Source organism: Physella acuta, unplaced genomic scaffold (assembly GCF_028476545.2).
Source record: "Physella acuta isolate Inbredline_101_S28 unplaced genomic scaffold, ASM2847654v3 ptg001441l, whole genome shotgun sequence".
Taxonomy (NCBI): Eukaryota; Metazoa; Mollusca; class Gastropoda; family Physidae; genus Physella; species Physella acuta.
The window spans coordinates 935,337-949,052 of NW_026732956.1; the positions used below are offsets into that span (position 1 = coordinate 935,337).

At 37.0% G+C, this 13,716-nt stretch overlaps 1 protein-coding gene and 1 long non-coding RNA gene across 2 annotated transcripts; both read right to left on the minus strand.

The window, feature by feature from the left end:
* Nucleotides 1-1,424: 1,424 nt before the first annotated feature.
* Nucleotides 1,425-3,393, minus strand: LOC131927854 (uncharacterized). Its single transcript, XR_009383700.1, has 3 exons — nt 3,250-3,393; nt 2,132-2,241; nt 1,425-1,588 (listed from the first exon to the last, which is right to left on the minus strand). It is a non-coding gene; the product is annotated as an uncharacterized LOC131927854 (long non-coding RNA).
* A 2,990-nt stretch (nt 3,394-6,383) lies between these two features.
* LOC131927861 (antistasin-like) lies at nt 6,384-8,689 on the minus strand. Its single transcript, XM_059283734.1, has 3 exons — nt 8,580-8,689; nt 7,773-7,901; nt 6,384-6,613 (listed from the first exon to the last, which is right to left on the minus strand). Exons 1-3 carry the CDS (start codon nt 8,620-8,622, stop codon nt 6,507-6,509), a joined length of 279 nt encoding a protein of 92 aa, XP_059139717.1. The 5' UTR covers nt 8,623-8,689; the 3' UTR covers nt 6,384-6,506.
* Between the last annotated feature and the right edge of the window lie 5,027 nt (nt 8,690-13,716).

Consider the following 13,716-nt stretch of genomic DNA (forward strand, 5'->3'; position numbering starts at 1 on the left):
GTCATGGGATTCATAGATAAATATATGACTTTAAAAACACAAATTGTATAACCCTACTTTTCTTTTACACAACAGTACATTTATAAGTAAAGTTAACCGGATACACATTTAATAGAATAGTTTGTTACTGTTTAGGGATCCCTTACTATTTAAGGAATTATTATAATCAGCAGAGTAAAGAAATTAAGAGAACTTCATAATGTACTTTGTAATATTTTGTTTTAATAGTTTTACAATAACAGAGTAGTAAGAGAATTTCATTTTAATAATATTCTTACATTTGATTAATTACTAATTTAGGTAATTGTTTGGGGGGAAAAAGAAACCTAAAACAACTTTTTTGTATTGTTTTCTTGTTTCAATATGACAGCAAAATCAGTAATTAATCAATAGTTGCTTTTGGAAAGAAAAAAAAAAGATTTCTGTGAAACGACATATTTTTAATCCAAATCCAAACCAACAGTGTTATGAGATAATAAATGGCTTCAAATGTTATTTCAATGTTACTTTCCAGCAGTTGAGCTAGCCAACACTGAGAAAATAGTTGAATTTTAGCAATGCTACATTTTTTCTAGGCTCATTGTAAATGCAGTAAACCACAGTGAGGTCAAATTTAAGCGCAACAGATTTTATGTTCCAGAAATACTTGTTGAATAGAAATGTTTTGAAGTGGGGAATCGGGTAGTAACCTCTAGTCTATTTTAGAGATTGACTACCTCTAGTGGCTACAGTTTGCATATTTTAACATGTTTATTGATGTCTGGTTGGAGTTTATGCCTGTTATTGTATGATAACATTGGTGTAGACTTTTAATTACAGCTTTTTTGTACATCTGTAATTATATGATATTATGGATGTAGGCCTGTAATTGTATATTGTTGATACAGGCCTGTAAGTGTAATTGTATACCATCGATACAGGCATGTAACTTGAGTCTTTACTGAAGAAATTTACTGTCAATGTCTAGAGATGACATGTTCTGGTATGAATCATCTATTCTTTATCATAATAAGTAGCAGGGAACATTTCTTTGGCTCAATTTTGCTCCCTTTTTAAAAAAATCTTCTAATATGTTAAAAACAAGAACTATTTTCGATTTGTATGGATTAAAATATCTTTAAAATCATAAAAAAAAAAGGAATTATTATAATATTAATGTATATAATTCTTAATTACTTAACTAATGCATACGATTTATTTAAATAAAATTCACAGATCGTTCATTGCTTATTCCAGGCATCTTTTAGGGGGGGGGGGGGCGAATTAAGACTACGTCCGTCCCCCCACCAAACGAAATGGAATGTATACAGAAAACATACTTTTACCATACTATTACCCCCCCCCCCACCCCTCCGGAGAAAATTTCTGGAACAATAACTGTGATCGATAGGTCATAACAAGAGTAATAATGGCAAACAAAAGTAAATCTTATTGCTTTTATTGACAAGAAACTATTGACAGACTTTTTTTCCCCCAAAATTGTCGCTCTGACGAGGTTTCGAATACTCTTAACTTTGATTAAACATGGTGACGTCTTAGAGTTCTGGAACTAATGATACGCTTTCGACCAGCTTTAGGTGTGTATGTTCTGTTGGAGGCAAAAGTAATTATTTATTACAATGATTTGTTTAATGTGTATACTCATGCATGTAAATTATACACAAACCCATGTAGGTATCTAACTGATATGTTTGTTTTTAACAAAGTTGATAGCTCAACGCGAAAACAAAACATGACTTACCACTGACTGGACAATAACAAAACCTGACTTACCACTGACTGGACAATATCAAAACATGACTTGCCACTGACTGGACAATATCAAAACCTGACTTACCACTGACTGGACAATATCAAAACATGACTTGCCACTGACTGGACAATATCAAAACATGACTTACCACTGACTGGACACAATAACAAAACATGACTTACCACTGACTGGACAATATCAAAACATGACTTACCATAGGATGCAGACAATAATAAAACCTGAATTACCACTGACTGGACAATAACAAAACCTGACTTACCACTGACTGGACAATAACAAAACATGACTTACCACTGACTGGACAATAACAAAACATGACTTACCACTGACTGGACACAATAACAAAACCTGACTTACCACTGACTGGACACAGTAGAAGCCACAGATGTTGTTGCCTATAGCACAATGAAAGCCCGGCCCACAGTCACACTCTGGGGGACAGGGGGATGCCAGAAAGGCATAGGCGGCTGGAAGTGTCAAACAAAAGTGAGATTTTAGTGGAGGCATGTCATCAAATACACGAGTATCGCTTATGGTAGAAAAGAACCAATAGCGTAGCGAGTGGGGGCGGGGGGTGGGGGGGGGGGGGGGGGGGTGGGGGGACATATGTCCTTGGGCGCCGACCTTAGGGGGCGTCTAAATGGGTTGGAAAAATAAATTGAAAGGTTGAGGAGGTGCAAATCGAAAGAGTTTGAGGGGGGTTGCTAATCAAACGTGTGAGGGGGGTGCAAATCGAAATGTTGAGAGGGGGGGGGGGGGGGGCGGTGCAAATCGAAATCTTGAGGGGGGAGGTGCAAATCGAAAAGTTTGTCCCCGGGCGCCCGGAAGGGTCGCTACGCCTCTGAGAAGAACACCAATATAAGTGATATAAACGAAAAGACTTAGTGATACTTTTTATTTATACTATGTATTTGATTTTGAATTACTCTCTAAATTTATCTAATTCTATGTATCGAAAATTAACCGGCATCTTGATTGTGAGGTAAAAGGATTTTACAAACATTATTCTTTGTATAATTTACTAACATAATCTCATGTTTATTGGCCATTTCTTTCGGAAGGAATGGGTATATTAAACAGAAGTCAATAAGGTTACATATTGTTGTCTTACTGTCAAGAAGCAATCAATTACCTGAGTATTCACCTGTCACCACTTACCTGTGTACTCACCTGTCAAACAACCAGTTACCTGTGTACTCACCTGTCAATCAACCAGTTACCTGTGTACTCACCTGTCGCCAGTTACCTGTGTACTCACCTGTCAAACAACCAGTTACCTGTGTACCCACCTGTCAAACAACCAGTTACCCGTGTACTCACTTGTCAAACAACCAGTTACCTGTGTACTCACCTGTCAAACAACCAGTTACCCGTGTACTCACTTGTCAAACAACCAGTTACCTGTGTACTCACCTGTCAAACAACCAGTTACCTGTGTACTCACTTGTCAAACAACTAGTTACCTGTGAACTCACCTGATATGAGTACCAGCAACACTATAATAAGCGTAAAGTTCATGACGTGAATCTAAGAAGTTTCTCCTGCTGCTTGCCAAGAATAAGACGGTTGAATAAAAAATACTTAACCGACTATACCAAAATTAGGAGGAGATAAGAAATTCTTATCTTCGTTTGTCTGAAATTATACAGTAGGTCAACAAAACAAACGATGTATTACTTCTCGAGATTATACATCAAGGTCGACAAAGCAATCAATGTATTACGTTTCGAGATTTCATCCTGCTAATATAGCCTCTGACTTGCGGTGTCAAAACGGCCATTGACAAAACGGCCCCAACAAACCGGCCCCAACATTTTACCTATGTACTCACTGATTAAATCAACCACATTTTATAGGGCAAGCGACAGTTGGGCCCTGTCGTATAGGCTCCCGACAAGTAGACTCCCATCATTTGGGCTTCGACATATAGGCTCCAGTCATATAAGGCTCCCGACAAAACGGCTCCCGTCATTACGACTCCTGACAAATAGGCCTCGGTCAATAAGGCTCCCGACAAAAGTGCCCATACCGATACGGTTTCCGTAAAGACTAAGTCTCCCGTCGAAACGTCCTTATTGAATATGACACCTTTAAAGCTAGCTTAGCCAACACCCTTAAATAATACAACGCATGCAGCTCTGGTACGGCGGGCCTTATTTTAAAATTATTTTATCTAGTATAGAGAAATAGTATGAATAGTATGTTGAACATTTTAGAATCATCTAGCTATAACCCGCAAATAGGCGATTGTGGGCTTTTCCAACTTATTTTGTCGGGAGAGAGTTCCATGCTGTACCTGATGTATGCTTGTAGGTTATTAAAACAAAATGTTGTCTCTTCTGTACTCATCATGTATATTCACACATTTAAACTTCTGTGCTTGCTTAGTTTTTAAGCAACAAATCTTCACGGTTGTAATTAAAACATTATCTAAACTTTAAAATTAGTTGAGTTTAGTTATTAAGAATTATTAATTATTATTAATTATTATTAATGAATTGCTGTTAGTTATTGAAAAAGTTTTTCAAATAAGGTATTTAAAAGAAGTTATAGTGGTAGTGAAGGTAGCAACCACCTGGTGGTGGTGGGTTGAACAAAATGGTAACGTCTATGACAGTAGTGGTCATAAGGTTTATTTGTTCCGAGCATTTGTTCAACGGGAGGCTACTCATTATAAAAGTATTAAATAATAGTGTATACAGCTATGACATATACGGAAAACTACTTTTTACGTATAATGTACTGTTTTAACGTTTGTTTTAGTATTAATATGAACAAATTAATTAATTTGGGAAATTTATATCAAATTAATAAAGTTTTGTTTAAAAAACAAAATTATTCGACCGTATTATTTTTAGAACATCTTTGTCTAGTCGTGCCGACCATCGCTTGATTTAGTAATTATGACCAAACGTTTTCCACTTCTACTTATAAGCCCAAACCACCTCAGCCCACCACACCGAGGAAGAAATAAAATCCCCTAAATCATCATTTAATTACACGTTTGCATGTTTAGATTTAAAAATAAAATTGAAATCAGACTTTTGTATTAGATCTATGCATAAGTAAACCAATCCTAAATAAATGAAAATAAGCTACATGTAAGAAAGAAATAATACTATTCAAAATCTATATCATTCCTCACAATCCGATGATGAAAACTATAATACTAAAGCGAACATGCAAGGCAAACTGACGCTTTAAATTACATGTCTGAAGAAAAAAAAAGTAAATTTCATGCTTGATGTCTTTAAGAACTTTTCAATTTTACTACACGCTAATGCATTCACATACCTGTTGCATTTTTTTTAAACCCAGACGAATCAACATCTTACTTATACGCATATGACAGAACTTAAACATCTACCAGACAACTGGGCTATATCCTCACCTATTTTTGTTGATTTGCTTCTTCTTTACATCTATATTTTAAAATCAACATTACCTACATTTAATAATTAAAACTATAAATGCTTGACTTTAAATGGAAATAAAAATGAAAAGGTTTATTTTAAATGTAAGTTCAGATAATCAACATATTTCCCATATATGTTTTTAAACGGCCTTTCTTCTGTTTTTGGTATGAATTATGAAAATAAAACAAAAACCTGATTGAAAAAAAAATATATCAAACGAAACTATCAATTTAATATTTAGATCAATCGTTGGTATAAATTATAGAATAAAATAAAAACTTTATAGAAAAAAAAATAACAAACGAAACTATCAATTTGATATTTAGATTAATCAATACGTATATAACTTCCATGGAAGGTTAATAATATATAACAGTGAAGGTTTAAACCAGTTAAAGTAATCAAGTTTTGCAGTTATCATTTTATATGTGATATTTTCAATCGTTCAATGGTCTCAACCTGTTAATAGTCTATAAGTACCCGTCTATTTACTCAGGTATGGCCGTACGGGGTATATAAAACTATTTCATACATTTGCCGATTAAAACCTTGGTCAGAACCTCACAGTCATATAAATGAGATCTGAAATCTATACTTAAAAGAGAACAATGTGCTTTTTAAAAATGGCCCGTCTTTGAGACTCGGTTAATATTTTTACAATTCCCGACAAAAAAATTCTCGTCAAAATGGCTTTAAAAAAAAGATAGTCATGTAGAGTTGCGACAAAAGGGCGCAAGTCAATGTGGTTCCCTACACATTTTTCTGTGTTGTTTTCAACGTTGGATATATCAATGAATCAAACAGTAAACGAATAAGCAATGAAAACGTTTGACATTAACTGGACAGAGCGAAACAGACCACTTCGGTTTTGAAGGTCAGCTTCAGTGTTTCTTCCAGACTTTTTTCTCCGGGGGGGGGGGGGGGGAGGGGCACTTGAAATTTTCGGGGGGGGGGCGGTAGACTTTCTTCGGGGGGGCGGACACTGTTAAAAGTATACATTTTCTATATAAATTATATAAATTTCATTTCGTTCGGGGCGGGGGGCGGTAAAATTTTTTCGAAGAGATGCCTGGAAGAAACTCTGGTCAGCTTGCATGTTCATTTAAACATCTTTGTTACATAATTTCTCACGCAGCTATGGCATGCGGGTTACATTAATTATAAAACTAAAAGAAAAAACAATAATAAAACACTTTGAAATATCACCAAGAATTTATTTTAGACTTAGCTAACTGATGTCAGCATGTTTCACACATGATGTGTTACGACACCGCTGCAGGTGTGTTGGTCCAGCACGCTGACATGTCAGCTGTCATTCACACACAGGTGCATGTCGGACAGCCGTTCTCGTCCAACTCACGTCCGTGTTCACACAGGGTCAAGCAGACGATGACGCCACACTTCTCGGATCTCTGGTACTCATCTGTAAGTAATGCCGAACATTAGTCACACCATGATGTGAAGGTACTGTCATTCTCTGACATGACATACGAAAGATGAGTTGATAAATTAATGCCGGATATTAATCACACCGTGACATGTCAGTCGGTACCGCCATTTACTGACATGACATACGAAAAATGAATTGACACATTGGTCAGTTTATGCTGTTCAGCAGTAATTTGGTTCGACATTTTAAGTTAATTAGTTATTTTCTAATCAAAATCTCAATAGTCACCTAACTCTTGTTTGGGTCTTTGGGGCATCACAGAGTTATATGTCTAGAGCTAAGTGTTGCATGGCGGCGCCCATCCCTTCCATGCCTTCCCACAGCTGGATGCCTTGAACAAGTGACCTGGTCGACGGCCTTTTCTATAAGGTCAAATGATGCCGTGCTAGCATACGCTATTTTATTTTGGAGTTGTCTCTCCTAAAAGAGTTGCTGTCTACAGCTATCAAGCCTCATCTGTCCAGGGGTTCGAACTCGGGACTTTTCGGTTTAGTAACCATGAGATACACCGACCCGACAAGGTAAGCTTTAAACAACCGATTATTTAGTTTATTGCTAAATTCAGTAAAACCCTAGACAATTTGCTAAACATCATTTAGACAGAGTGTTGTTTAGTTCAGTTAATCCCTAGATAATTTTTGTTAAGCATCATCTAAACAGACTCGCGTTTACTTCAGTTAAACCTTAGACAATTTGTTAAGCATCAGTTAAACAGGCTTCTTTTTTAAAATTTCAAATACACCATAGATAATTTGTTGTTAAGCATAATTTAAACAGAGTTTCATCCAGGCATCTACTTGGGGGGGGGGGGGGGGGGGGCGAAGCCCCCTCGAAAAAATTCTACCGCCCCCCCCCCCCCCCCGAACAAAATGAAATTTATATAATTTATATAGAAAATATATACTTTTAACAGTGTCCGCCCCCCGGAGAAAGTCTACCGCCACCCGAAAATTTCAAGTGCCCCCCCCCCCCGGAGAAAAAAGTCTGGAAGAAACACTGAATTTAAACAGGGTGTTTTATAGTTAAGTAAACCCTTGATAATTTGTTGCTAACCACCATTTACACCGGCTGCTGTATACAACATACACTAAGGAACCAGCCCATCGTTCACCAAGGTCGTGGCATGACTTACTTGGACAGGTCATCTGACAGGCGCTGAGTGGACAGTGACTGCCATCTGGACATGGCACACCTAGCAGCTTGTGACACGATACAGTGCAGCGGTCAGTCAACTTGCTCAGGGGGGTGGGGCTGATGTAGGCTGGAGAGAAAAACATTAGACATGTTTAGAGAGATGTCTAACACAAAGAGATGACGTCACAGTTGAGACAAGAACCACTAGATATTTAACAAATCTAGATGTTTAACGTGTATAGATGTTTCGTACATTTAAATGGTTACACAAGTAAATGTTTAACATATCTAGCTGTTTCGCACATCACGATGGTTCACACATCGAGATGTTTAACACATAGATACGGCCCAGCACGTTTTGATGTTTCAGCCACTGACCGACTACATCATATCAAGACTACATCACCTTACATCCCCAGAAAAAGGTCGGCCAAGAAATGTCTGATGATATGACATGTAGGACCACACAAGAAATATTGGGAGCCACTGAGAACAGTTAGAGAAAAACCAAATCAGGAACGAACAGCCTAAAAGGCGAAACGCTAAAACGACATCAAATTGTGTGCCCTTAGTTCAACATAGCTTGAGGTCCGAACCCACTCGACTCATCATAGTGGGCCACTTGCATGATGTGCTCTATCGCTCGACCAAACTTATTCCAAATGGTTCACTGTACTAGCATTTTATTGTATCAGCATTAACTTTAGCTGTAGCTGCCTATTCAATTGTTTAAGGACTGTATGTTATTTATACGGATTAGCAGCATGAAAACGTAAATAAAAAACACATTTGAAAGTTCACTTACTGATGTATAGTGTACACACACATATAAAAATGAAGATCTTCATTCTTGTACAGATAGTGCTGAGTGATTTAATAAGCGAATTGAATCATGAGAAAGTGCCTGGTGTTTGAACATCGTGCTAGAGATAACGTCTATAGATCACATCATCTAACTAAACTGTATTTTGTTAAGACGGGAATATCGGGAAAACTTTTTGAATACTTATGAAATCATTGTCTTTCCCCTTTCGTGCCAAAGACACATGAAGCAGATGAAGTAGAGTTAATTTGTTTCAGTGACCTCGGCGTATAAAGGAATAGTGTGGTCAGCACTATGCCAAGCTGACATTATTAGCTTCAAAGTGAGTTAGGTACATATCAGAGCTGGGTAGACTCGGGGACGTTCAACTGACTTGAACCCTGATTCGAACTCGAGACCTTCGGGTTGGCAGTCTAGTGCTCTACCTCTAGGTCACACGGTCCCCACTAAAGAAATAAACAAAACGAAATTTCGAGAAAAAGGTAAACGAAATAACTAACACATCTCTAAAAACGGTATCAATTCGAGACCTTCGGGTTGGCAGTCTAGTGCTCTACCTCTAGGTCACACGGTCCCCACTTAAGAAATAAACAAAACGAAATTTCGAGAAAAAGGTAAACGAAATAACTAACACATCTCTAAAAACGGTATCAATTAAAAACAACAAATAGGTGAAAAGTAAGCGTCCATACATTTTTCTTTGGTGTAGAGCCTACTGACTGTTACATAAAGAGCTGATTAGCTGAAGTGCTGAGTGTTTGTTCAGTTTTAGTCGCTATATAATTGTACAGACATTAGCAGTGTTACATCATTTTTGCCTTCCAACTACACAATATATATTTTGGACATTTGTATCCGGGTGGGGGTGGGGGAGGGGGGTGGGGCACTTGAAACTTTCAGGGGTGGGAGGTGCAATTAAATTTCACTGCATTTTCTATTTATTTCAGGGGTGCAGTAGACTTCCCAACCCCTCCCCACTTGAAGAGATTCGTGAAAGAATAATAACTTTTTACTTCATTTTACTTATAAAAATGTCAAAGTAAAACTTGGTACAGATAAAATTATAATTTCAGTACATTTAAAGAGCTAATTATTTTGTTCGCAATATCTTGTAATCTAAGAATGGACAACATTTTTATTGAGGTCAAAGTTCGAGTGGAAAAAAAAAGGAATACAAACAGCCAGTATAAATTCTGGAACATTCGACAGACACAATCTCCTATCATCGTCTGACTGTTGCATAGCCATGAAGGTTCTAGCTCTAGCGTCTCTTTGTCTCCTGGTAGCTGGTACGTTGTTTTTTAAAAATTATTTATTAGTTGTATGTTGTATTATTTTTTTTACTTTGTATGTGTTACTTTATAACTAGAGTCTAGGAAACGGTGTAAATGTGCATTAATTATTTGTATGCATTTCTATCCATACGTTGTAGTGTAATCAACATAGACATTTTATTCAGCTAAATATACAATAATTAGGTGTTCAATTTCTAACGAGCCGTTAACCCGTCGACTAAAATGTTTGGGTCAGGGTTAGATTCAAGTTATTAATCCAGGTTTTGTCCAGGGTTAATCTAAGGTTATTTAACAGGGAATATACTTTGAGTTAATGATTAGGTTTTGCTTATAAATACGAATTTTAAACTTAACAAAGGGCAATTAGCTCTGATTACAGTACATTTGTTGAGCTGTAATAAGTCGAATATGTAAGGAAAACAGTGAAGCGCCTACTCACATCAGTGTTGTAAAAAAGTCGATTATCCAAAGCAACAAATGAATCTCTTAGCTACCTTTATCAGCAACTGTATTGCTAATGCCTCTCTTACCTCTATCAGCACCTGCAATGTAAATGCCTCTCCTACCTTTATCAGCACCTGTATTGTCAATGCCTCTCCTACCTCTATCAGCACCTGTATTGCTAATGCCTCTCCTACCTCTATCAGCACCTGTATTGCTAATGACTCTCCTACCTCTATCAGCACCTGTATTGTTAATGCCTCTTGTAACGTTAACCTATCTATCAGCCAAATAGAAGGAGAACGTCCCCGGATTCTTTTTTCGGGGTCATATGCAAATGCCTTACGGCCTAAGTGGATGAACACTTAACACAACGACCACTAGGGCTCGAATTTAATGTCTAGGGAAGCTAGTGATACTATTGTACTTCACACTCATCCAATCTACATACGACCTTTTAATCAGCGAACTCAGAAGTGGCAGAACACAAGGTTGAACTAAATAAAATATTTAATGTATAAAATATCAAAAACCAACTTACACAATGTAGGAAAAAACACTATCACAGATTTCTACACTGTCTAAAGAACAGCTACAGGCCACACAACACTGCTGTAGCTTCAGGAATTACTCAGCGACAAGTAATGTTAAACTAGAAGACTAAATCAACTTTAAGAAAGCAAGGCACACACAGGTCTTAAGTACTCTCACGTTCAAATGGTCAGAGTCTATAGCCGGACAATATGGACGGCTGCCTGACTAAGGTAAAACTGCCTCGTAGACTGCCAGGTCAAGATAAACTGCCTCGTGTTGCGAGTGTGCGGGGCAATTAAAGACTTCTGTGACAGGGGAGGTTATCCTCAACTCATGTCGCCATTGGTTGGGATAATCATCTGATCAGAATCATTCAATCAGATTTTAATGGAAAATTTCTATGTCTCAAACACCTTAATAAGTTAGTGGAAAAACCCCAGGTGTTACACCATCATTCCATATAAGGAATTATACAATGTCAAAATAAAAATGACTCGACCTAAGTAGGTTACATCCCCTCCCTTTTTGGAAGTGACAGATAGGTTCCACAAAAACATACATAGGGAACCAATCTGGCAATGAAATAACAAAAATGTTTTACAAATGTAGGCAATCAAAATCATAATACCAGATGAAAATATCCCTGAACATAAAAGGGAAGTAACTCCAACTTTTACAATTGGTGAAAGGGGAGTAACCCTTCAAAAAGTAATTATACATCAAAATCCCTCAAAAAAGGGTATTACAATATTTCCATGTGGATATTAAAAGTGGTAAACCCGCCAGGGTAAGACCTTTATTTCAATGACTAGCTACAATATCAATGGAGTCATATGAGACATATTAATATAAAAGATTACATATAATCAAAAACCACCTTTAATTAAGGTTCACCTGAAAATAAACAAAATATTCAACAGGATTGGAATTTTGAAAAATTCTAAACTCACACCACTCATTTTCATATGAGTGACACTCAAACAAAACCTGTTTATGGTCCTAATGAACCACAAAGCATGTCACATGATCAATGTGTGTAACAAGATTTTACATCCTTGACAAACAATCAGCCACAACATTATCACTACCCTTAATGTGTGAAATTTCCAGATTAAAATTTTGGAAATATAAGCACCATCTCAATATTCTTTGATTTGTCTGTCCTAACTTAGAGGTAAATTTCAGGGGATCATGGTCAGAAAACACTCTGACTGGATTGGTTGAAGAAGAGACATAGACTTCAAAATGTTGTAATGATAAAACCAAAGCTAAAGCTTCTTTTTCAATAGTAGAATAATTCTTTTGGTTCTCATTTAACTTCCTGGAAAAAAAGGCAATGGGATGGTCAATTCCCATGTTGTCTTCTTGAAATAGGACTGAGCCAATGGCTAAGTTGCTAGCATCAATGGCAAGTTTAAAGGGCTTGCTAAAATTTGGTGCAGCCATAACAGGAGCATTTGATAAAAATGACTTAATGGTTAAAAAAGCTTCTTGACACTTATTGGACCATTCAAACTCAACACCCTTTTTCAATAATGCAGTAAGAGGTTCAGCAATAGCTGAAAAGTTTTGACAGAACCGCCTATAGTAACCAGCCATCCCAAGGAACTTTTTGATCTCTTTACAATTTTTGGGAGGTGGCAACTTTACAATAGCATCTACTTTAGCTTCAATGGGCCGAACTTGGTTCGTTCCCACTTGATAACCCAAATAGGTAATTGAAGCTTTACAGAAATCACTTTTATGTAAGTTTACAGTAAAATTAACTTCAGACAATTTTCTAAAAAGGTTAGTCAATTGAACAATATGTTCTTCAAAAGTATTAGAAAATACAACTATATCATCTATGTAGGCCTCACATTGGTCTATGTCAGCAATGACAGAGTTAATGACCCTCTGGAAAGTTTGACCAGCATTTCGCATACCAAAGGGCATACGTTTGTATCTATAAAAACCATTAGGGGTTACAAAAGCAGATATTTCTTTTGCACGGTCAGATAAGGGGATTTGCCAGTATCCTGAAAGTAAATCAATTTTGGAAATTATCTTAGCCTGCCCAACTTTATCAATAACGTCTTCTATCCGAGGTAAGGGATAGGAATCAGCTTTGGTGAGCGCATTCACCTTCCTAAAGTCGGTCACAAACCTGAAAGATCCACCGTCTTTCGGGACTAGGAGACATGGGGAACTCCAGTTGCTGAAACTGGGCTCAATGATATCATTCTTGAGCATATAGTCAATTTCATCTTTTATCAAAGCAGCTTTTTCCGGGTTAACTCTATAGGGGTGTTGTTTAATGGGTTTTGCGTCACCAACGTCTACATCATGAGGTGGAACCTTCGCTTCTTTGGGGGCATCCCCAAAAATAGAGGGAAATGTCTCAAATAACTGAGACAATCTATGGCTTTCCTCTGTGGACAAATGCATAAGGTGGACATTCAAATTATCTAAAAAGGAAGAATTTACCAATTTTGGGGGTTTCAATTTATCATGTATCACATCATCAGAAACATTAGAACATACAGGTAAATTAATTTTAGCTGTGGATTGAAAATTGTTACAATTATCATAATACTTTTTCAGTGAGTTGACATGATACACTGTCTGTTTCTTTCTTCTGTCGGGCGTATTGACAACATAGTTCAAATCACTTAATTTTGAATGCACAGTAAAAGGTCCACAATATCTCAAGGATAACGCATTGTCCAGATTAGGCACTAGCACAAGAACTTTGTCGCCTGGATTGAATGTTCGTTTACAAGAACTCTTATCATACAGTTCTTTCATTCTCACTTGGGCCTTTCTTAAGTTCTTGTGAGCCATTTCGCACACGGCTTTCAGTCGAACGT

What these genes read in the sequence shown, in the direction of transcription:
- LOC131927861 (XM_059283734.1), bottom strand. Translation starts at nt 8,622, where the DNA reads ATGAAGATCTTCATTTTTATATGTGTGTGTACACTATACATCA. An exon ending in TGTGTGTACACTATACATCA is followed by an intron (nt 7,902 to 8,579) that starts GTAAGTGAACTT and finishes TTTTCTCTCCAG; the next exon opens with CCTACATCAGCCCCACCCCC. An exon ending in CTGTCAGATGACCTGTCCAA is followed by an intron (nt 6,614 to 7,772) that starts GTAAGTCATGCC and finishes CATTACTTACAG; the next exon opens with ATGAGTACCAGAGATCCGAG.